The 24,501-nt window shown below is 34.3% G+C and overlaps 1 protein-coding gene across 3 annotated transcripts in view; it reads right to left on the reverse strand.

Moving 5' to 3' along the window:
• Positions 1 to 24,501, reverse strand: part of LOC140432373 (uncharacterized) — a 309,037-nt gene that overhangs the window by 152,973 nt on the left and 131,563 nt on the right. For all 3 annotated transcript variants that reach the window (XM_072520226.1, XM_072520225.1, XM_072520227.1), the window contains exon 3: positions 4,328 to 4,478. In XM_072520226.1, coding sequence (XP_072376327.1) covers positions 4,328 to 4,478 — 151 coding nt within the window. The remainder of the gene's footprint in view (positions 1 to 4,327; positions 4,479 to 24,501) is intronic.

Genomic DNA, 24,501 nt, shown 5'->3' on the forward strand with positions numbered 1-24,501 from the left:
GGAATATTACTGTCCAATTTGAGTCTTAGTAAGCCACACTTCTACGGCTGCAGATCCTGAATTATACTTTTGGCAGACACAGTTGTGACCGCTTGGCCAGAACTGTAGATTACTGAATGTAGGCTTTCTCTTATTCTTCGGACCTTCTTCTTCTTCTTATGCAGACATGACTCTGTCTGTTTTTCAATGTTCGTTCCATCGTTTTCGTGGTCTTTCTACTGATCATCTTTTTATTGAGGAACGGTCTCTGACCGTCTTTACTACTCTATTTGTTGCCATTCGGCTCATATGATCGTTCCATTCTACTCTTCTATTTCTTACCCAGTTCTCGATTTTCTCCACCTTGCATATGCGTCGTATATAATGTACTTCTAGCTCTGTCCCATAGTGTTTTACCTTCAATTTTTCTAAGTGTTCATCTCTGCTGTTTCTAATATCCTTTTTATCCTCTCCGTATCAGGTCGTATTTCTGCCGCATACGTCATTATTGGTCTGATGACTGTTTTGTAAATTCTGCATTTCATTTCTTTCCCGATACTTTTATTTCTCCATATTGTTTTATTTAGTTTTGTTTGCTTTATTCACTCGACCTTTCACTTCTGTTTCGAGCTTTCCGTAGCTAGATAATATGATGCCTAGATATTTAAACTCCATCACTTGTTCTATTATCTGATCTTCCAGCTCCAACTTGCATCTTAGTAAATTTGATGTTATAACCATGCATTTTGTCCTTTTTGGGGAAATTGACATGTTAAATTTTCTGGCAGTTATAGTAAATTGGTGCTGCATACGTTGTAAATTATCTTTAATTTCAGAGAGTTGTATTGCGTCGTCTGCATAGCAGATTATTTTAAGATATTTTTCTTCCATTTGGTATACTTTTTAAGTTCTTACTTTTTTATCATTTTATCCATAATCAGGTTAAACAATAGATGACTAAGAGAATCTCTCTGTCTAATTCTATTGTCAGCTTCAATACGGTCAGTTAGTTCTTCTTATACTTTAACTTTCATTATTTTGTTTTGGTAGATATTTTCGATCGTTTTGATTATTTCTAGAGTTATCTCTCTTGCGTACAATGAATGGATAACGTCTTTTAATTTATTCAGGTAAAATGTCTTCTTTAGGTCCACAAAATATAAATACGCTAGATATATATAAATATAGCTTCAGTGCAGAATCTTCTCGACCTAAAACCATGTTTTTCTTCTGCTAGTGTTATAATTTCATTCAGTTTATTTGTTATCACTTTTGTTGTTAATTTTAGTGTTGTGTTTAATAAGTTAATGTCTCTGTAGTTTTCCGGGTCAGATTTGTCTCCCTTTTTGAAAAGAGGCATTAGAAAGCTTGATCTCCATTCTTGAGGAATTCTGTTTTCTTCTTTTATTTTTTTGATTAGTTTTAGTAGCTGTTTGATCAGATCTCGTCCTCCGTACTTTAGGAGTTCGTTCGGTATTCTGTCCTCTTCTGGTGATTTTCTGTTTTTTCAATTTCCTTAATGCTCCCTTTACCTTTTCGTTCTCAATATTTATTTCTTCGCTTGCCATCACCTCTGGTGTTGGTGGTTCGTTATTGCCGCTTTTAGCAAATAGAGATCGTAAGTAGTGTGCCCATGTTTCCTTCTGAATTTGTTTTTTTTTATTAGTTTTCTTTGGATCTACTGTGCTATTCGACTGTGCTACCGTCGAATGCTGAAGATAAGTTGGGTTGAAAGAGTTACAAACTTTGAAGTAATGCGAAGGATAGGAAAATTTTGTCAACGATCAAACGAAGAAAACTCGAATATTTGGGTCACCTGATGAGAGGACATAAATACGCATTACTTCAAAATATAATGCAAGGAAAAATAGAAGGAAAACGGAATCCAGGCCGTAGAAGAATGTCATGGTTGCGTAATTTGAGAGAGTGGTTTGGCTGTACCACTAATGAACTCTTTAGGTCAGCTGTAAACAAGGTCAGGATAGCCTTGATGATTTTCAATCTCCGATAGTAGTGGCACAAGAAGAAGAATGATCTAGGTGTTTCACTGGATGAGAAATTTAGGTGGTTTTTTCGTTGACTCCAACACCGTTCGTCCTATGGTGCATTTCTGGGTTGTTTCCTTAGTCCTAACCCTCTGGGAATAAAACTTAAATATGATAGATTGAAAATATTACGAATTTCATTATTATTTTGCATTTAATATATCCAAAACATGAAATTAGTTAAAGGAAGCCGTAAAGTTTTTATTGATTTTCTATATAATTTAATCACTCACTCTCTGTTACTTCAACCTCTTGATGGGATCGAATAACTAAAATTAATACTCCAAGGTTTCCTGACAATATGAGAAACATTATTTCTACACTTAAATTCGATAAAGCTTATCAAGATGCATTGTCGGAAACACTCCTCGCTCTTGACAAGTTAAAGTAGAAAATTCCCGATATAAAAAGCATGATGCCGAGATGTAATAAAAGAGCTTTTAAAAAGGCTATTCGATAAAATAGATGAGATGATTACACAGAGTGTACTTTGTAACTAGAGCAATTACAAAATATATTTCGATATGTATGACACGTAAGTACTTAAAATATGGCGTTTTAAAGTTATATCGGTAATTATAAACTTTATATCAGTTTACATTGTCTCAATTTTTAATATAACTGCTACTGGGCTACAAAGTAATTAATATTACAATTTATCTCTATATATTGTGTTTTATTATATCCAATGAGAACAGCCTCATAATGTCTCATACTTACGGGGTGATGGAAAATAAGGTATGCAGACAGAACAGTCAAAATAAGTAAAAGCATTTTGTATTGTGTCTCACCTCATTGCTGTTGTGTTTCTAACATGAACGATCTACCGAAGATGCCAGCTCGAATTTTCATTCTTATCAAACCTCATACCTACATTGAGATTCTTGTTGGCATTACCCTTTATTGCCCCCCAAAGAAGACGGACCACGGTATTGACACTAATAATATCATACCACGTAACCCTCCAAATATAGCTTATGGAAGAAGTTATGCGACACAGACTGGATCATTATCATCAACCTGTATGCGTCCACTGCTGGGCATAGGTCTCCCTCAGCTCTTTCCATCTGCCTCTGTATTGTGCGGCTTGCATCCAGTTATTGCTAACACTCAGGTTAGCAGGTCGTCTTAACTATCAGGTCGGCAGTCCATCTAGTTGGTGCTCCGTATTGCTTCTTGCCTTGGTCTCCACTCTAAAATACGTTTTGTCCATCGGTTGTATAATAAGGTGGCGACGTGTCCTGTCCAATTCCATTTTAAGGACGAAATTTTTTCGATAGCGTCTGTTGTTCTTGTTCTACGACGTATTTCTTCGTTTGGGATTCGGTCTCTCATAGAGACACACAACATCTGGCGCTCCATAGCCATCTGAGTCACGCAAATCTTATTAACTCCCTTTTTTGTGAGTGTTAATGTTTTCGCTTCACGATTGTTATCATCAAATAATTTTGCATGTAGTTGCTACGCATTATATCGTTCCTCGTTTGTTTACAATGTAGCTCCTGTGTCGTTACATAGCGTCGATATTCCTGTATAGACTACAATGTTCTTTTAGTTTTTTTTTATGTAAATTAAAATCATGATGAATGTTTTGGAGGTGCTCAATTTCTTTGCAGTATTCTCGTAACCACATCTCTATCTTCTTGCGAATTAAACGATGCCTTCTTATGTTTTTTTTTTCATAATTGTTGTTCTTGAGATTTTATTTATTCTCCGTGAGATTTAATTTAATATAATATGTCTCGTGTCATCCTTTCTTTCTTTGGTTTTACTTCTTTGAGTTTTAATATTTCTTTTATTCTTTTATTGTTCATCGAGTCTGATGTCACGCCAGATTTCTTCAATGCTTGTTTTCAAGGGATGATAGCATAATTTTATGCATATAATTTAATGTATCTACAAACTACAACAAAGGAAAATGTTCACTAAATTTTTGATTGACATGTTCTAAGTAAGATAAAGATAAATTCTCATTAATAACTGTACACTAGAGGAAATAAAATATAATAAAAGAATTTATTTTTGTGATCATCTTTGCAATAATTATCTCAGTTTAAAACTAAGACAAAGAATGGCTAAGTGTTATAGTTGGTCTATATTTTTATATGGAGCAGAAGTGTGACACTAAAAGCATCAAGCGTGAACGGATTTAAAATTTTAGAAATGTAGATTCATATAGGAATTCTAAAAATACCTTCAATTTTATACACTTAAAGATTATATAAAGCCATCTTTAGTTTATAAAATATACATTTATATTTTTTACTGTCAGTACATTTAAAGAATATATTTTATAACTTTACCTGAAAAATTCTTGGTCGTCCTTGTACCATTTAACAGCATACAGCTCTTCACTTCCCATATCAAAGTGACAGTCTAATTGAAGTCCATCTCGAGGATCAACTACATCAGGAGCATCCATATGGGTTAAACGTAAACCACCTGATCCTGTAACTAACAAAAAATTATCGAATGATTGAATGAATTGATTCTGTCTCCGGCTTCTGCACGCAATGTAGCTTTCCTTCAATAATTTTAAAGTGTTTGTTTGTCCTTTTGTAGTGTAGTGTGATGTACAATTTTATGTTTATGACATTTTGTTCTTGTCGGATAGGCCGCAATTGACGAAATGCCCCTGAAGATGATCTAGGGATCGAAAGTACTTGGGCAAGATTAAATTAAACTGTGTTCGATATATGCCTTTTATTTGATCAAAGTTCATTTATTCGAGCATTCAACCTTATATTTACATACTGATTTGTTCTCTTAAAAGCTCTCTGGTTCTCGTTGGGACCGCTTCAGGGTCATGCGTACGAACTTCGCGGCAAACTGTAATCAGTTTGCCGCGAACCATAAACGATTTTAAGTACCTTAGTTTTGTACCAGGTTGACGTGCATCGCAAGTTTTTTTTATTTTACGCCAAAAAACATTGAACAAATAAACAAACTCTATTACTTTGTGAAGCTAACACAATATAAGGTAAGTGCTAATATTTTAAACATGCAAATTTTTCTGTACAATTCGAATAAGTTACACGAAATTTGTAATTTACGTTTCTAACCTAAAAGCTAATTTTTTAGTCTCATATAAACAATTGATTATTTTTTGTTATAAATCGTTAACACAAGAGGCATACTTTACAAAAACGGTTAAAATTTGTATGAAGAAATTACCGCTCAGATGTTATAATAACATTATAATCAGATGAAAGACTTATACGACAGCTTTCCAGTTTTTTATCGTTAATTTGTTATAGACCGGTGACTAGTGAAACTTTTGATTAATAAACTTATGTGATCTTTATCATCATCCTACATTATGTACAAAATAAGTAATCCAAGGGCTAGTAGTAGGCGAAAATATGCAAAGATAAAAGTTAACAAAAAAAAATAGTAACTGAATACCAAATCCTAAATGTGACTTGGGACAATAGTATTATTTTCATGTTTCAAGCTGTCGGGTACGACCATTTACGGAAGAAAGTTCATTTTACTTCTTTTGGTAAGTATGATGGTAAAAGCGACATAATATTTATCGATTATTCTTCGATAAGTGACACTAGTCTAGTATATTGCGGTACTATTAATTCGTAATTGTTTCAGTTAGAATGGCTAGAAAACAGTGGTCCTTTAGGGAATTAGAAAACCTTGGGTCAGATGAGATTGAAAATAAGTTTTTTGAAAACAACGAAGATGACATAAATTTAGCATATAATTCAGATTTTGACGGAGACAGTGATGCAGAAGATGTTTTGCCTACATCGTTTTCAATCGATGGTGTTTCAACGTCAAGAAAAATATGTATCATCTATGCAATGTCTGAAAGACTAAACACGTCGAAAATAATTTATGACTCGGATGATTCTATCGAGGATTCGGACTACGTTCCTGATACTGCATCTGAATTAGAAAAATCTAATAACAGGAGCATTAGGAGTGAGCAGCAAATTGAGGAAAGCGAGTTTGACCAGCATAATGGAGGAGAGGATGGAGAAGACGAACAAAATGATGAAGGTGGATTGGATAATGAAAACGGTTAATTTATGTGGTCGAAAATAGCAAATCATCCGGTAGGCTGTAGGGTACAATAGCTTTAATTTTAACGAAAACACATTACGCATTGTACCAGAAAATTTAGAACAACCTATTCAATATTTTTGTAATTTTTCAAATAAAACTGTATTAGATTAATATTAGCAGAGAATCGAATAAATACGCAAATCAAAAAGGAGTAAATTTAGATTTGAATACAGATGAGCTAAAGGCGTTTTTAGGCATTTTAATAATCATGGGATTTCATCAATTACCTGGTATAAGATTATACTGGTCAACAGAAGCGAATTTTCACGTAAAACGGATTAGTAAAGTCATGACACAAAAGGGATTTCTAGACATTCTTAGATATTTACACTTGAATGACAATGAAAACATCGCTCCACGTGACAGTCCCAATTTTGATAAACTGTACAAAATTCGTCCTCTGACTAACATTCTTAACAACTTATTTTTAAATTCTTTTATGCCTTCTAGTCATATTGCGATTGATGAAAGTATGGACGGATTCAAAGGGCGCACGTTCATGAAATAATACATGCCCCAAAAACCTATCAAGCGAGGTATTAAAATATGGGTAAGGGCTTGTTCCGTAACAGGGTATAATTTAGGATTTTAAATTTATGAAGGTAAGTGACCTATTACCAATAATAAGTGGGATCTTGATGATAGAACTATTCTGAAAATGTCACAACCGTTTCAGGTAAAGGTTACTGCGTGTATTTTGATATATTTTTTAATAGTTTGTTTTTGTTACGTAAATTGCTAGAAACGGATACTTTTGTTTGTGGAACATAGCGTCAAAATAAAAAGCACTATCCCAAACAACATCTAGTAGCTGATAAATCTTTTAAAAGGGGAGAGTACGATGATTGCACAAATGATGATTTATCCATTTGCAAATGGAAAGATTGCGGCCAAAAAGCTGTACTACTTGCTAGTAATTTTCACGATCCCTCATCAAAAACTACAGTCAAACGAACAAATATTAAAGGTGAGAAAGAAAAAATTTCTTGTCCTCAAGTAGTATATGACTATAACATTCACATGTCAGGTGTAGACAGGTTCGACCAATATATGTCTACTTATTCAATTCAATGGAAAAGTCGTCGATGGTGGATGAAGCTAATTCTAAAATATGATGTAGGTAAGCATATGCTAACACCAGGAACAAAACGGCGATGTGTTTTGTGTAGCACTAAAAAAAATGCAAAGAGAACAAATATTGAATATAAACAATGTAGTGTAGGACTATGTTTATCATGTTTCGAACCATTTCATAAAAAATAAATATATTTTGTTTTTAAAATAAGTCTTCCTTTATTGATACCATCCAACATTTCTTTCACTTCAAGTACATAAACGGTCAGTGGTTCCTAATCGGACCACACCTTAAATCATAACTAAATTAAGAATAATTTTTTTAAATAATTTTTAAGTGTTTAAAAAGATATTCCTAAGTCATCAAATCAATCATAATAGACAAAATCCAAAAAAAATACCCCGTGTTAAAGGGTTAAATGAAAAGATAATTAAATTAACGTTTTACTCTTTTCAATGACCTTATTGTATTTTTTAATCTAGGATCTTATTATAGGTAACACATGGGAGCTTATAGGATATTTTTAATAATCATACTGCAATATTTAATGGCATTTGTCAAAATTAAAGATTACTTTAAAATGATACCAATAACTATGCTAAACATGTATAATAGTAATAATAGTATAAATAATAATAGTATAAATATTGTACTTTATTAAAGTATCCTTTAATAAAGGCGGCTTTATTCTACGGTTATCCTACGGTTTCAATAACTCCCTACTAACATAAAATAATATTTTTTCTTTTATTGTGTGTCTAATTTGATTGAATATAAAAAAATCTAGGCTCTATATAAAAATAAAACGATGTTTTATATATTAAAAAAGTATTTTGTTTTAAAACTGCAGTTTTGTTTCATACAAAGTATAAAGTTCCTTGGAAGCTTTTCATTTAATTGATATTTCCCGTGTTCAAAGTTAGTGATTGGACGACTATTTCCGAAGCAAGCAATCCATTTGCTGTAATCTCGCTTACCTGACAGGTACAAAGGAGAATCTGGAACTTTATTTTCAAACATGGATTAATTTGAAAAGTTTATCCGGTGTAGATCAAACATAAGTTGTAAACCATCGTCGCACACGTAGAAGTAGCATAAAAATTTGTTTTTTATTGATTGAGTGTTTTAATTAACCAAATTAAAGATAAGGTAAAGATAATTATTATACTAATTATTTTTGTAAATTGCCACTTATTTACTTTTTTGTGAAACGATTTACCACACTAAGGCTACTCAGTTTGTTGTATTTTTTTATTGTAGTACTGGGACTAATCGGCTTATTGTATGTTATGAGTCAAGTAATAGTCTAGGCGGGATCTGTTTTGGATTGGACATTTTCCATAGGAAGCTATTTTTTTGCTGGAATCTCTTCAGGATGTGCCCAATATCGATAATCACGATATGCGCCAGTCGCAAACCCTGTGCTGAATTTTTTATTTAACAAAATCTGAAAATAATTGAAAATTTCTCATTTTTTTGCTCCTTGCATTTTCGTTTATAATTTGGAAAATATTGATCCTAGAGAAAAAATTGTAAGAAGTTAAAAGTTTCGTTATTTAATTTTACACAATATTTCGTTAGCTAGAAATTGAAAATTTAATGTTTATTGTTGAAAAAATAGCAATAATTGAAAAAAAAAAGTACAAGAAAATGAAGTTAATCCTTTAAATGCTTTCGACTTTCTAAACTTGACTTACAAGCTCCATATTCCGCCTAGAAAAACTTTTGAATATGTTTAAAACGTGTGCTAAATTTTGTTAAGATCGGTCGGATAGGTTTTGCATAATAATTTTGCAATCCAGCCTACTGGAAAAAAATCGCAAATTTTCAAATTTATAGTAGGCCCTAAATAAGCCTCTCAGATAGTTGCAATTTTTTTTACATATAAAGGAAGGCTCAAACTTTCAAACGCTTTTTGTAAAATTCAAATCGGTTCACTAGGAGAGTCTAGAAAATTTTTTAAAGTTTTAAATATTTTTTATATATATTAGGCTTATAAACAAATGGAATAACTTTACGAGCTTTAAACATAACAATTTCACAACAAAACAAATTTATACACTTGAAGAACATTAAAAGACGCCTTTAAAAAAAAAAGATACATTCGGCTTACTGGTTGCCGAGATATTAAAGGTCAAAGTTGGCATACATTTGCCGTGTAACCATAAGTGATGGAGGGCTCGTTTTTAAACACATACCCTCGTCTTGTCAAGTACTTTTTATATGAAAAGTTTTACGTAATGCGCTTCATGGCAACATCCATAAAAAAGACAAATAAAAAACCATTTTCGCGTAAAATGTCGCTCGGAATGCATGAGAGGTGGTGGTGGGGGACATTCACTCGAAATGTGAATCGGCGAGTTGAAAATCATAGCGCGCGCTAAAAATTGCATTATCTCGGCTTCTTGTTAACCAATTTTGCTCTTTTTTTTATGTCGATGTCTCCGACGACAAGGATTTTAAATATCATATTTTCAAATACCATTTTTAATTGCAAATTGGGAAATTTGCAATAAACAATTGTATGTTAAACAAGTAATTGCATTTTTTCTTCATGCATTTTTTTGAGCTTGCAATTTATACATTGAAGTAAATTGTTACTTTTAACTTGTTACTTGTTAACTTGTTAATTGTTACTCGATCTGTAAATTTAATGTTTCTTCTCCTTCATCTGTAGCTTTATCTTGTGCCTCTAGAAAATCTAAGGAATCCATTTTTGTACAAAGTTTTTTACATTTGCAACTAATATTTCTAAATAATGAGTCAGGTAGTAATACCTGCTCAGTTTGTATTGGCTCAAGACCATTTTGAGTTAGTTCCCACCCCCACTCAGTACCATTCAGGTGATTTCCAAGCCACTGCTGTACTTGGAAATATACACGAAGCGAGTGTTGCTCAAAATAAAAAATTTTATTTTTGCAACCTTTTTTAAAGCACAAGTAGCGAATTTTATTCAATGTAAAATCGCACTTTGAGTGGCCCATATACAATTCCGATATAATTTTACATCCGCTGCGTTTAATTTCTTCCTTAGGGCACTTTTTTCATTAAAAATGGTTGCTTCTTGCCATATATCATTATTTGTTGAAAACAATTTAACAATTTTGCTTTTTCCTTGATAAAAAAATGCAGAGGTTGTATCACAACCTTATAAATTTTGAAATTGATATGTTTAAAGCTCGTAAAGTTATTCAATTTGTTTATAAGCCTAAAAAATGTTTAAAACTTTTAAAAAATTTCCAGGCTCTCCTAGTGAACCGATTTGAATTTTACAAAAAGCGTTTGAAAGTTTTAGCCTTCCTTTATATGTTAAAAATTTTGCAACTATCTGAGAGGCTTATTTAGGGTCTACTATAAATTTGAAAATTTGCGATTTTTTCCAGTAGGCTGGATTGCAAAATTATTATGCAAAACCTATCCGATCGATCTTACAAAATTTAGCACAAGTTTTAAACATATTATAAAGTTTTTCTAGGCGGAATATGGAGCTTGTAAGTCAAGTTTAGAAAGTCGAAAACATTTAAACGATTAACTTCATTTTTTTGTACTTTTTTTTCCAATTATTGCTATTTTTTCAACAATAAACATTAAATTTTCAATTTCTAGCTAACGAAATATTGTGTAAAATTGAATAACGAAACTTTTAACTTGTTATAATTTTTTTCTAGGATTAATATTTTCCGAATTATAAACGAAAATAGGAGCAAAAAAATGATATATTTTCAATTGTTTTCAGATTTTGTTAAATAAAAAATTTAGCACAGGGTTTGCGACTGGCGCATATCGTGATTATCGATATAGGGCACATCTTGAAGCGATTCCAGCAAAAAAAATAGCTTTCTATGGAAAATGTCCATTATGGTCTGAATTTCTACAGATCCCGCCTAGACTATAATTACCTTGTTACTAACTAAAGTTGTTTTCCTTATTCTTGCAAAGAATCACTTATTACATCCAAATGATTGCGGTACCTCGGCTGAGATCAATCCAACAGATTATCTAGTAAATTTTCTAATTAAAGATTAAAGAATTAAAGAGATTTTCTAATAAAAATTATCATCCTGCCGAATTTGCTGTCATTACAAATAATTTAAAATAAATAATGAGTAAATAATAAAATTTTATAATTGAAACAATCAACGCAAAATAGAAAATTACGAAGATATAGAAAGAGGCATCGATAGGAGAAGAACAGTTAGGATTTATGCCAGGAAGGAGGACAACGGATGCTTTGCTTTGAGACAATTAATAGAGAAATACGGAAATAGAAGAAAAGAGAGCTACGTTTGGTATTTACAGATCTTTTCTCTACAGATCGATTTTAATACTTTTAATTTCTCTAAAAAATTATTAAATTCAGTGACACACATCCTATTATTTATTTTTTTTGCTCTGTTTATTTTTAGTATTATCCCCAATTCTTTGTTTATGAAGTTTTCTGTTTCGATTTTTAGTTGCTCTTCTTCTGATGTATCTATTGGTAAGCCTTTCATATTAAATCTTTTTTCTTCTTTTTTTTTGGCATACTTTCATCGTTAATTCTATTTCCTCCATTTTTTGTTTCATAATCGCCGTCTTCTTTTTCAGATTTTCGTTTTCTTGTATTAACTAGTTCATTTGTAGTTTATATTTACTGTTCTTCTTCCTGATCTCCTTTATTTCATCTACAATATTTCCCATCATATCTTTATACCCTCAAGCTCCTTGTTTTTTTATTTTATTATTATCTACTAGTTGTCTCATTGTTTCATTTGTATTTATCTTATCTGGTAATCGGTGTATTTTTTACTTCTGCCCAATAGTTCTTCTGGTTCATCTTTTTTCTTCCTTTTATTATCATCGATCTAGTATCGTCACTGTCTGTGTTTTAACTTCCTTTCTTCTTTTTTTAAATATTAATAGAAGTAACTGTTCTTTTTAACTTTTTAAACGTTTAAATTTTATTTTAGTTTTGCTGTATATCGCTCACAATGAGTTAGATTTCGCAGCTAACTTGTTATGAATAAATTAATTATTATTGTTAAACTCGCCTTTTTGGTGAATAGTTCCCGGACTGTAAAGCTTTATTTGCAATCCAGTACAAATTGGTGTTTTTTATTTTTATATTCCATTTACGTTAATTACTTAATTTGTGTATTAACGAACGCTTGGAAATAAAATGTATTTTTATTGGTTTATCGGACATCTCTATTATTTTAAAAAATAAACTATTTTGTCAAAAGATTCAATATTCCAATAGATACTTCACATTCGATAAAAAGTGTATGGTTATTCTGAAATTTATTGAGCAAAAAACAGGATTTTCGGATCGTGAAACTGTATCCATAGTAAATTTGCCAATGTTTCGGGCTTTAACCCGACAAATAACGCGAATGCCGGGAAATTGCCGGTTTTATAACTAAAACGATACCAGCGCGATAGGAGAGTCTTGATACCTTCACCGTCAGAGTGATAAATGATATCTGAATTTAAAATCGCGCTATAAAAACGTTTGGAAAGGGAACTTATTGTAACGTGTTTAAAATAAAGTATTCTAATCTTTTTATTTTGGAATATCACATATTTATGATTGGAGACCTAATAAAGCAACGTATGTAGATACTGAATGTAAAAAAGTGCAACATAACTTTTCTTATTCTTCTTCTTAGAGTGCCCTTTTTATTTCTGAAGGTCGGCAACAATTCTGACAAATCTTTCTATATTCTGTGTATCGAGACCCGTTCACCCTGTGATATTTTTCAACCATGAACATTTTTTCCTACCTGGACCTCTGCTTCCTTCAATTTTCTACTCTATCCACAACCTCAAAAGCTCATAATATATTCCCCGGTACACATATCCTAGATAACTGGTTTTGTGCTTCTTGATAATGTTAAAAAAACTCTCTGTCATTGTCCCTTTTACGTAATACTACCTCGTTATTGACATGGTTTGTCCATTGTATTTTCAGAAGTCTTCTAAACACACACATTTCGAAAGACTCCAACCTTTTCACATAATTTTTAAATAATTTATTTCCTAATTAGGATTTTCCAAAGAATATATCTTCTTCTTCTTCTTTTATTTTGGCATATTGCGAGTTTTTCTTCAACGTAGCTTACTACTCCATTGTAATATTATCATTCCTGTGTTTTTCCTTCCTGTGCTTTTCCTGGGTGGTTATAGGTTGGTAAAGGACCTCGGAGGCAGTACGAGTTGTCGATGCTCACACTGCAATAAAACTCTGAGAAACGTCCACTGTTTTCTGACGAAAAAGTCGGAAGTTCTAGGAATAGAACTCAGTTCTGCCAACAAATCCTACTCTCACGTCCTCGAAGGCAATAGGCCGCGTAACCACTGGGTGCATGGCGCACAATGGGTGTGCGTTATGTAGCTGACGAGAGAGGGTGAAAGGCGAGTTTCTGGCGCCTTAAAACTGGAACATATCGGCTATGGGAATAAACCCAGACAGAAAATTCTGGTCCTCCAGGTTGGGGGTTGTGCTATGGACCAGCGATCCATACACGGAAAAATACACTGCTACGAAACGAATACTATTGCCTCGGAATAGGACAGATTATCAGGACAAACGACGTAAGCTACGAATAAAGGACACTCTATTAGGGACATGGAACGTACTAAGTTGGTATCGACCTGGAATTTCCACAAGAGCAATAAAACAGCTGGAAGAACTACAATACGATGTGACTGCAATCCAAGAAGTCAGATGGACTGGGTCTGGGACAATCCAAATGGAGAAGTCAATAGTGTTATGGTCTGGACATAAAAAACACGTCATGAAAGAGGGTGTGGTTTTGTAATAAGCGAAAGGATTAAATCTGCTATACTAGATTTCAAAGCAATTAATGATAGAGTCTGTAGCATAAGAATAAAGGGCAAATGGTTCAATCTATCGATATTCTCAGTGTATGCACCAACCGAAGAAGCAGCAGAGGAAGAGAAGGAAGAATTCTATGACTCCCTAACCCGATTATACACGGAAGCCCCAAAACATGACATCAAAATAATATTAGGGGACTTAAACGCAAAAACAGGCAAAGAAGAACACATAAGGCCGGTGACATTACCAATGACAATGGTTCAAGGCTGATTGAGTTTGCAGCAGGGTGCAACATGATTATCAAAAGCACCCAATTTGCCAGGAAAAACATATATAAGGTAACATGGAGATCAAATGATGGAAGAACGAGGAACCAAATTGGTCACGTATTAATTGATGGGAGGCATTCCAGTAGTATAATAGACGTAAGAACTAGACGGGGACCAGATAGTGATACAGACCATTTCCTAGTAAAGGCCAAGCTCAGAACTAGAATCTCAACACAAACAACAGACAAACAGATGAAGATCGAAAGATGGAATGTGTCTAAATTGGAAGAAGAAGAGGGGAAGAGACAATACCAACTAGAATTGAGAAACAGATTCCAGGTGTTGGAAACGAAAGAAAATGAAAGAGAAAATATAGACCAGAAATGGCACTCCATTAAAAGGATCATTACAGAAACAGCAGAGAAGTGTATAGGTCGAAAGAGAAAAGTAAAAAGAAATAAATGGTTTGATGAAGAATGCGAGGATACCTTAAAAGAAGCAAACAAAAGAAGAATCGACTACCTAGCAAACCCGACGGATGAAAAGCGTGAACAATACAATAGAGAGAGCCTTAGCCAGAAGAACAGTAAGGAGAAAAAAGAGACAAAATTTACAACAACAAATTGAAAAAGTAGAACGTGAACACAGAAGCAAGCAAAATAAAAAATTCTACAAAGAAGTAAGACAACATAAGAAAGGTGCATATATAAGAACACCGAACTTTGTGAGAGATAAAAATGAGCAAATGATTACAGCTGAAAATAAAATAATCGAAAGATGGGTTGAATACTTTGAAAGTCTTCTAAATGTCCAGGTAGACGAGGATGGAAATAAAGCAAATTGTGAGTACCAAACGGCAGAGATAGAAGTACCCCCGCCAAGCCTGGAAGAAATTATCACGGCGATAGAAACCCTAAAAAATGACAAATCCCCGGGACTAGACAATATTGATGCAGAACTGATTAAAAAAGGAGGGCATGAACTTAGAACTAAAATACACCAATTAATGAAAGAAGCCTGGGAACAAGAAATAATGCCAAAAGAATGGAGTGGCTGTATTATCATGCCAATACATAAAAAAGGCAGAAAGGATACATGTGGCAACTACAGGGGAATCTCACTAATCGGTACTACATATAAGATATTAGCTTCAGTTGTACTAATACGATTACTGCCATATACAGAGGAAATTATTGGCGATTACCAATGCGGCTTTAGGCCTGGAAGATCAACAATCGACCAAATATTTACTATCAGACAAATGCTAGAAAAGTATTGGGAATATAATAAAGAAGTACACCAGATCTTCATAGATTTCAAACAAGCATATGATTCCATAGATCGCTTAAAACTGTGGAGTGCAATGATGGAGTTAGGCGTACCAAAGAAGCTGACCATGATTGCGCGAATGTGTGTCAACAATTTCTTTGCACAAATTAGAATAGGAGGCAAAACTTCAAAGGCTTTCGGCATAAGCACCGGACTCAGACAGGGAGACCCGCTGTCCCCATTACTATTTAACCTAGCATTGGAATATGCAATGCGAAAAATCTATACCAGAGTCAAACCAGACATAACTGCCAGAGGAGCAAAGATTATTCTCGCATTTGCAGATGATGTAGATGCAGTAGCACAGACAACACTGGAAGTTAAGGATATAGTATCGAACTTTGAAGAAGCAACACTAAGCGTAGGCCTGAAAATAAACGAAGAAAAAACTAAATACATGGTCGTATCAAAAAAGGAACGACAGCGAATAAGACAAAACATTACCATAAACGATCATAATTTTGAGGTGGTCAAAGGATTCAAATACCTAGGAGCAACAATTACCAGTGAAAACACAGGAGAACGGGAGGTTGAAATACGAATACTGGCGGGGAATAAATCATTCTTTGCCATTCAACATCTAATGAGGTCAAAGCTTCTCTCAAGGCGTGCCAAAATCCAAATGTACAAAACCATAATACGACCAGCAGTGACATATGGAAGTGAAACATGGACATTGAGAAAGAAAGAAATCAATAAGCTATTAGTATGGGAACGCAAAATCCTGCGAATTATATATGGTCCTTGCAGGGACAGCGTGACAAATGAATGGAGGAGCAGATACAACAATGAAATAGAGACTCTCTTCGGGAAAGGAAACATCGTAAGATACATAAAAGCCAATAGATTAAGATGGGCAGGCCACGTGGTACGGAGTGATGACGACAGACTGATTAGCAATGTGTTTTGGGAAAGACCAGATGGTAGAAGATCGACAGGAAGGCCTAGAAAAAGGTGGAAAGACGCAGTCAGGGAAGACCTGAAGAAGATGGAAGTAAGGCCATGGGAAATAATAGCACAGAATCGGAATCAATGGAAGGCAATAGTAAACGCGGCAAAAACTCACGAAGAGTTGTAAAAGCCAATGATGATGATGATATGTTTTTCCTTCCGGTTGGTTACTTGTCTTGGGCCCTTCTAAATATTCTGTTTTCTATAATTCAATTAAAGTATCTGTTTTATTCTTCCTTTCTATTTTGTATCAACTTATATATTCTGTTCTGTCCCTCCTAAACGTGTTTTTGATCTCATTACTCCGTATGGTTATGTTTTGTTAATTTCAGTTCTTGTGTCTGCGCTGTATATCATCGCCAGATGATATACATCTGAGTATATACTCTTTGTAATCTGAGTCGCCAGATTACAAATCTGCATACGCGCGGTTTTGTTTCTGTTTTAAGGTGTACGTTTATTACTATCGTATCGTTGACACATATTCCTATTCTGGTGGCTTTTGTCACTTGTTCCTTCACTTCTTCCTCAACATTGTTTTGTTTGATAACTTTATTCCAAGATACTTAAATCCCATTACGTTTTTTTTTATGAGGTTTTAAATTAAGTTTACCCTTTATTAGTCATATTCATACGATTTGGAATTCTTCTTTTGTTTACTTACTTTATCACCTTGATTAATATTAAATTAAATATTAGTTCATTCTACACAAAAAGTGCTAATTAATATTTCTGTTCAAAATTATCTAAACTACATTTTTTATTAGAAATATTTTTTTCTGCGGCCTACAGATTCTTGGTAAAACGGTTTTTTCCATTTTTTTCTCCCCTATGTAGGGAGATTCTAGGGGAAAGCCGGGGGTTAAAAGTAGTAAACTTTTTTGTGTCTTTTTTAAGGTCCCAAAATTGACATTTTTTAGCAATATTTAGCTTGTTTGTATTATTTTTAGAGGTTCAGTGGCATTTTCGTCTCTGACGACTGGAGTAAAACGTTCAGAAGAATAATGAAAACAAAGAATACTGTTTCGAAAAGGTTAATCTATGGTAGCGGGTAGATACTCCTCTATGATTCTGATGAGATGACAGATCTCCTTCAAGGATGCGCCCCTGCCTAAGCAAGCCTTCGTTTATATCCTAATAACATACAGGGGAAACGATTGTTCTATCCTCAGTCCATATCCAAACTTTTTATTTTCCTTATATTATCCTGGATGGATTTACCCTTCTTCTTCTTAACATGCCATACACCAAAGTGCGTAGGCGACTATCTCATTACTAGAATTCTGTTCTTGGCGGCGTGACACAGCTCGCCTGTATTGTGTATTCCTGTCCATTCTTTAATATTCCTTAACCAGGATAATTTTGTTTGCGGCCGGCTCCTCTCCTACCTTCGATCTTCCCTTGTAGGATTAACTGTGGTATTTCATATTTTGCTCCTCTCAATATGTGCCCAAGGTAACCAATCTTGCGTGTTTTAATTAATTCAAAGAGTTCTCTTTCCACGCCGGCTCTCTTAAGGACGTCATCGTTTCGAACTCTATCCACCCAGGGTATGCGCATCATTCTTCTCAATGACCACATTTCAAATGCTTCAAGTTTGTTGATAGATGTTTTTTTCAAAGTCCACGTTTCCATGCCATAAAGCAAGATGGACCATATGTAGCACTTGACCATTCTGTAGCGTATTTCGAAATTTAGGTTTTGATTACATAGGAGCGGTCTGAATTTCACAAAAGCTTGTCTTGCCATTTGTATTCGGGTTTTTATCTCTTGTTGTGGATCCGATTGGTCACTGATTGTGGTGCCAAGGTATTTAAAAGTTTTCACGCGTTTTATGCGATCGTCACCTATGCATATTATCGGGTTTTCTGGAGGGTTTCTGCTAATGACCATATATTTCGTTTTCAAAATGTTGATTTTGAGGCCATATTTTTTACCTATGCTATTCACCCTATCAAGTAATAACTGCTGATCTTCCAAATTATCAGTTATAATCACTGTGTCGTCCGCATAGCGTAGGTTGCTAATTGGTATGCCGTTCACCTTAATGCCTAATTCCGTGTCTTCTAATGCTTCCGCAAATATATTTTCAACATATAAATTAAAAAGCATCGGAGAGAGTATGCAGCCTTGGCGGACACCTTTCCGGATTTCAAATTCATCCGTATATTGGTCTTGATCAATCCTCACCTTTGCCATTTGGTTCCAGTATAGATTCTGAATAATTCTGATCTCCTTCTGGTCCATGTTGGCCCTATGTAGTAGTTCCATCATGATATCATGTTTAACATTGTCAAATGCCTTCTCGTAGTCGATGAAGATGAGGTAGACATCTTTTCGTTGATCTAAACAGTTTTGTATTAAGGTGTTCAAACATAAAATTGCCTCTCTTGTTCCTAGTCCTCCCTTAAAACCGAATTGTGTTGACCCGCTAAGTTCTTCTAGTATCTTGTACATTCTTGAGTGTAATATCCTAAGGAAGAGTTTTAGCAAGTGACTCATTAAACTGATTAAGCGGTGTTCATTGCATTTTGTGGCATTAGCTGTTTTTGGGATCATCACAAAGGATGACTGCAGCCATTCTCGCGGAATGTAACCAGTATCATAAATTCTATTGAACAGCTTTACCAAGATTTCGATATTCTCCTCGTCTAGTAGTTTTATTGATTCTATATTAATTTCATCTGGACCTGTTGCTTTATGCATCTTTGTGGTTCTAACTGCATATTCTATTTCACTTCGCATTATTGATGGCCCTGATAAGTTTTCGGAAGGAAGTTTGCGCGTTGATTGTGTTGGTCTTTCCTCATTAAAAAGTCTTTCTGCGTATTCTTTCCACGCCATTGCTATCTCCTCTTCTGACTCTATGTATTCGTTTCTGTCGTTGCGTATTCTTGTTCTGTGGTGGCTTTTGTGTATATTCGATATTTCTTTGATCTTCTTATGTAGTCCAAAACTATCTCCTTTTTCCTGCAATTGTTCTATTTCGTTGCACCTTTCCACCATCCAACGTTCTTTTGCTTTCTTAATTTTCTGGCGAATTTCTTTGTGTATCTGTTTGTATTTGTCTTGATTACGTTGTTGTTTATGTTGCCTTCGCTTTTCCATTAGATCCATAATTTCGTCCGTCATCCATTCGTTATGCTTTCTCTTTCTGATCTGTGTTTTAACTTCCCTGTTTACTGCCAGAATCGTTCCTTTAATATCATTGACCATCTCTTCGATATCATCATTTTGTTCTATTATTGGCATTCTTTCATTAATTTGATTTGCATTACTCTTCTTCAGATGTTCGTCTCTTATCAGTTCTCTTGTATTTATAGGCGTGCTGGTGTTTGTATTTGTTCTCTTAATTTTTGCTAGTTTTAACCTCACATCTGCTATTAGCGGATTATGATCGGATGCAATATCAGCACCTGGATATGCTGCGATTCTTTTGATAGCGTTACGAAATCTTCTGTTTATTAAAACGTAGTCAATTTGGTTTCTAATTATTCGATTTGGACGGTCTCCTGGTGATTTCCAAGTATATAACTTACGAGGTGGGAGCTGAAACCATGTGTTCATGACGACAAAACCGTTCTCCTGGCAGAATTCACACAGCAGGTCGCCTCTTTCATTTCTAACTCCAAGGCCGTACTCTCCAATTATGTCTTCATATCTTCCTTTACCCACCTTGGCGTTAAAGTCGCCCATTATTATGTTTATGTCCTCTTTCTTTGTTAGTCTTATTGCTTTTTCCAGATCTTTATAGAACTTAGTTATTTCTTCTTCTGACTTATCTGCTGTTGGTGCATATGCTTGTGTCACATTTATGTTTACTGGTTTGCCTGTCATTTTGATCAACATGACTCGTTCGGAAATTGGAACAAAATCTGTCACCGATTTACTGATCTTCCTGTCAAGAGCAATAGCCACTCCATGTCGGTGATGTCTATCTGTTAGGTCACTACACGAGTAATACATAGTAATCTTATCTTTCGTAAACTGTCCAGATCCAGTCCATCGGACTTCACTGATTCCCATTATATTTATTTTTAGCCGATTCATTTCCTTTATAAGGTTGTGTAGTTTTCCTGGTTCGTAAAGACTATTAACATTCCATGTTGAAATTCGTTGGATATCATCTATTTGGCACCGGGAGATTCTTCGCACCCTCTGACCATCTAAGGCCTGCCCGGGACTGAGGGCCATTGTTTTGTTTTGTTCTGCCATAATGAGATGAGTTATCCTGGGGAAAAGGTAGTGTTGTGGTATCCCGTTACTTTCAACACCGCAGTACCACAGCTATTCAAACTGTCCTATGCACAGTCATGCCTGTGGAATTCCAATAACAAGCCGGTCCAAGATAATTTCTTTTGCGCCTTGCGTTGGTACTGGTGATCGCTGCTGCCCTTCACCAGGGTTGAGGACTAGGAGGGATAAATATGGAGGGTGTAGGATAAAGGTTATGGGACATGAGATTCCACGGTGTGGGATGGTGGAATATCATGAGCTAGCGTGGGCAGGGTCTCTAATCCCTGAAGTAGGTCTGTTTCCACCGGGATCGTGAAAAGTACCCACCCGCTACCCCCTTATGGATTTATCCATAACGACCCTAAATTGAAGCTCCGGGCCTGTGACCTACACTCGAAAAAAATCATTATGCAAAAAACAACCCAACACAGCCTAGGAATATAGATGAAAACAAGGATATACAACTTATTCGATTTAGGAAAGAGGATGAGAATATGAGAATAGGAACGTGAAATGTACAAGGAATCGCAAAGAAACAAAATGAAATGCTCCCAAAAATCGAAAAACTAGACACAGATAATAATATATTGGTCTTAAATAAAACAAAAAAAAAGGATCACGAAGAGAAAATTATAGAGAAATATACACACATGTAAAGGAGGTTATTATTGATAATAAATGAAAAATACATATACAAAATTCGGCTTTATCTAACTGCCCCACAAACTACCTGGGCCCATTAATCCCAAGTCCCTGCTGCCCCATCGCCGAGAAAGTTGGGGATTAAGTCTTAATGACAGGAAATTCCAAATTTGATTATAGTTGAAAATAAAAATATAAATATTTTCAGTTATTCACTTCAGTTGCAAGTATTATGGTATAGATTTGTCCGTTAGTGTTTTTACTTTTAAATGGCGAATCAAACGACTACGTTTGGTCAAAGGGGAGAACTTTTATTAATAATTAATGAATATAAATATTCAAAGGCCCATGTCTCCAAAGATGGAAAAGTTAGATGACGATGCATCAAAAAAGGGTGTCAACAAAAAGTGTACACAAAGGAAGGTGATGAAAATTACGTTATTCTTAAAAAAGCATCAGTGAAGCATATTCATGCTTCAGATATTCACGTTGACTGGCAAATTTTTAGTAATTCTACAAAGAGGAAAACTGTACAAGATATATGTGAAAGACCTTTAAAGATTGTCTACAAGAAATTGAGGAATTTCTTGCGTTCGAAGAAATATCTATGCTGCAAGACGAAAATCCACACCATCATTGCCCAAGTCACAGGAAGAAGTTCTACAAGTGTTAGTGAACTTAAATTTAACAACAAATATAGGTCAAAACTTTTTTTTATCTACAAAAAATAATTCCGCAATTTTTAGTTGTTTTACAAATCTTTACTTTTTGTGTAATGTAGATTCTTTGTATGTAGATGGAACTTTTCAATACTGTTCTAAATATTTTGACAGATGTTTACTATACATGGCTACAAAAGTGGTTTTTATGTTCCTCTAGTATTTTGTTTGTTAACAAATAAATCACGGCAAATACAAAAGTACTTTTGATACATTAATAACAATATGTACAGATTTGAATTTAAATTTCAAATCGAAGCGAATAATTTCTGATTTTGAAATAGCAATTCAAAATGCAGTCAAGTTAGTGTGGTCCGACATTATTATTTTTTGTTGCAAATGTCATTTAACACAAAATTGGCACCAAAAAATTCAGGTCTGTCCTGAGAATATAAAAATCAAATTGTTATTGGAAAATATTTAAAATAGTTTTTCGGCATTCCTTATTTAGATCCAAATGATGTTGGTGACTTTTTTTCTGATGAATATTATGCCAGAAGATGACAGAGTTTTGCAATTTTGTGATTACTAGTTGATAATTATTATTTAGTGGAAGATTCAACATTTCCACCTTACATGTGGGCTTCAAATTTATCATCTCTTATATTTAGTACAAACGCATGTGATTATTTCACTCGAAATTTAACGAATGTTTTTATAAATCACATCCTGACATATTTAAATTTACAGACATTTTGTTAAATTTTCAAGCAGAAGTATATGTGAAAATTAGAACTGCACATAGATTCTTGAAAAACGGCAAAAAGAAAAGTTGATTTTATTGAAAATAGGCTAAATGAATATTACGTTAATCAAAACATTACTAAATTAGACTTCATTAAGTCAGTTTGCAATTATTATGTAGCTAACTTTTAAAATCTAAAATATAGTGTTCACTCTTACTTATTTTAATCACTAATCAGACATTAGAATTTAAGCATTGTTATTGTTTACTGTAGTTTTTGTTATAGTATAAGTTAATGTAGATTTATAAATAAACTTTATTCATTTATATTGTTATAGTTTCATTATTTAATCATTTAAAATGTTCGCTTATGCTTTGGGAATTGGGTTCCTTTTTGAATACAATAAAGTAAAATAAAAACTATATATGCTCACATAAATATTATCCAAGTATGTACCTACGTATCGTGGGGCAGTTCGTAGTGGCTTTTAATCCTACTATAAAACTGAACCCATTAAAATCTAGATAGCGTGGGGGAGTTCGTAGTCGCCTACAAAATTACCAAGAAATGAATGAACGAATAATGAAAATTAGGATGAACATATTTGGCCAACTAATAATTGTTGGAGTATATGCGACCATAAGCAAAAAGGAAGATTTTTTCAACGCACTGAAAGATATATTAATAATAATACATGGAAAGGAATAATAATAATGCATGGAAGGTGCTGCGCTGGAACATCAGCTCAAGCTCGCTCAAGCGGGACGATCGAGGCAGCGCAAGAAATGGACTGTGTCCATGAACGAAAATATTTTGCGCTTTTATTATAAGGTGACAAACCTCGGTCAAGAACCGATCGGCTATCGACAACAACTGTATGCCGAATTTTGCAGGGAGTACCCAGAAATCCAAATATCTAAACAAAGAATAGCAGACCAATACCGGGTAATTTTAAGAAACAATATTATCCCAGAGACTAGACGCGACATCATCAGAAGTGAAATCGAACGGGAGATCCTTAACCAAGAGCAAGTTGCAGATCAAGTCCCTAATGAAATCGCTAATTAGCAGATTCCTGAGCTTCTCATACAAGAAACTCAACCTAATAATACACGGCACGACAATAACGAGTTGCACGATAGTTTGGTAAACGAGATGGCACGCGCCGTACAAGAGTTTAGTGGAACAAACCCACTTAGCAGACCACCGCTTCTTCTTCTTCTTTAGATGCAAATCCACTAATGGATGTTAGCGATCACATTTTCCATTAATTCTCTATTTCTTGCAATATGTATCAGAGATTGTATGTCGTTAATCCCTGTCCATTGCCTTATGTTTCGGAGCCAGGACATTTTCTTGCGTCCCATTCCTCTCTTGCCTTCAATTTTACCCTCGATTATAAGTTGGAGGAACTGGTATTTTTCATTTCGCATGATGTGACCTAGATACGCCGTTTTCCTTTTCTTGATGGTTTCGAAAAGTTGGCGTTCTTGGTTTATTCTTTTAAGGACATCTATATTTGTGATTTTCGCTGTCCATGGTATTTTTAGGATACGGCGATAGAGCCACATTTCGAAAGCTTCTAATCTGTTTATATCCCTCGTTTTGAGTGTCCAGCCCTCTACGCCATATAGCAGCACTGACCACACGTAGCACTTAGTAAACCTTAG

Source organism: Diabrotica undecimpunctata, chromosome 1 (genome assembly GCF_040954645.1).
Source record: "Diabrotica undecimpunctata isolate CICGRU chromosome 1, icDiaUnde3, whole genome shotgun sequence".
NCBI lineage: Eukaryota > Metazoa > Arthropoda > Insecta > Coleoptera > Chrysomelidae > Diabrotica > Diabrotica undecimpunctata.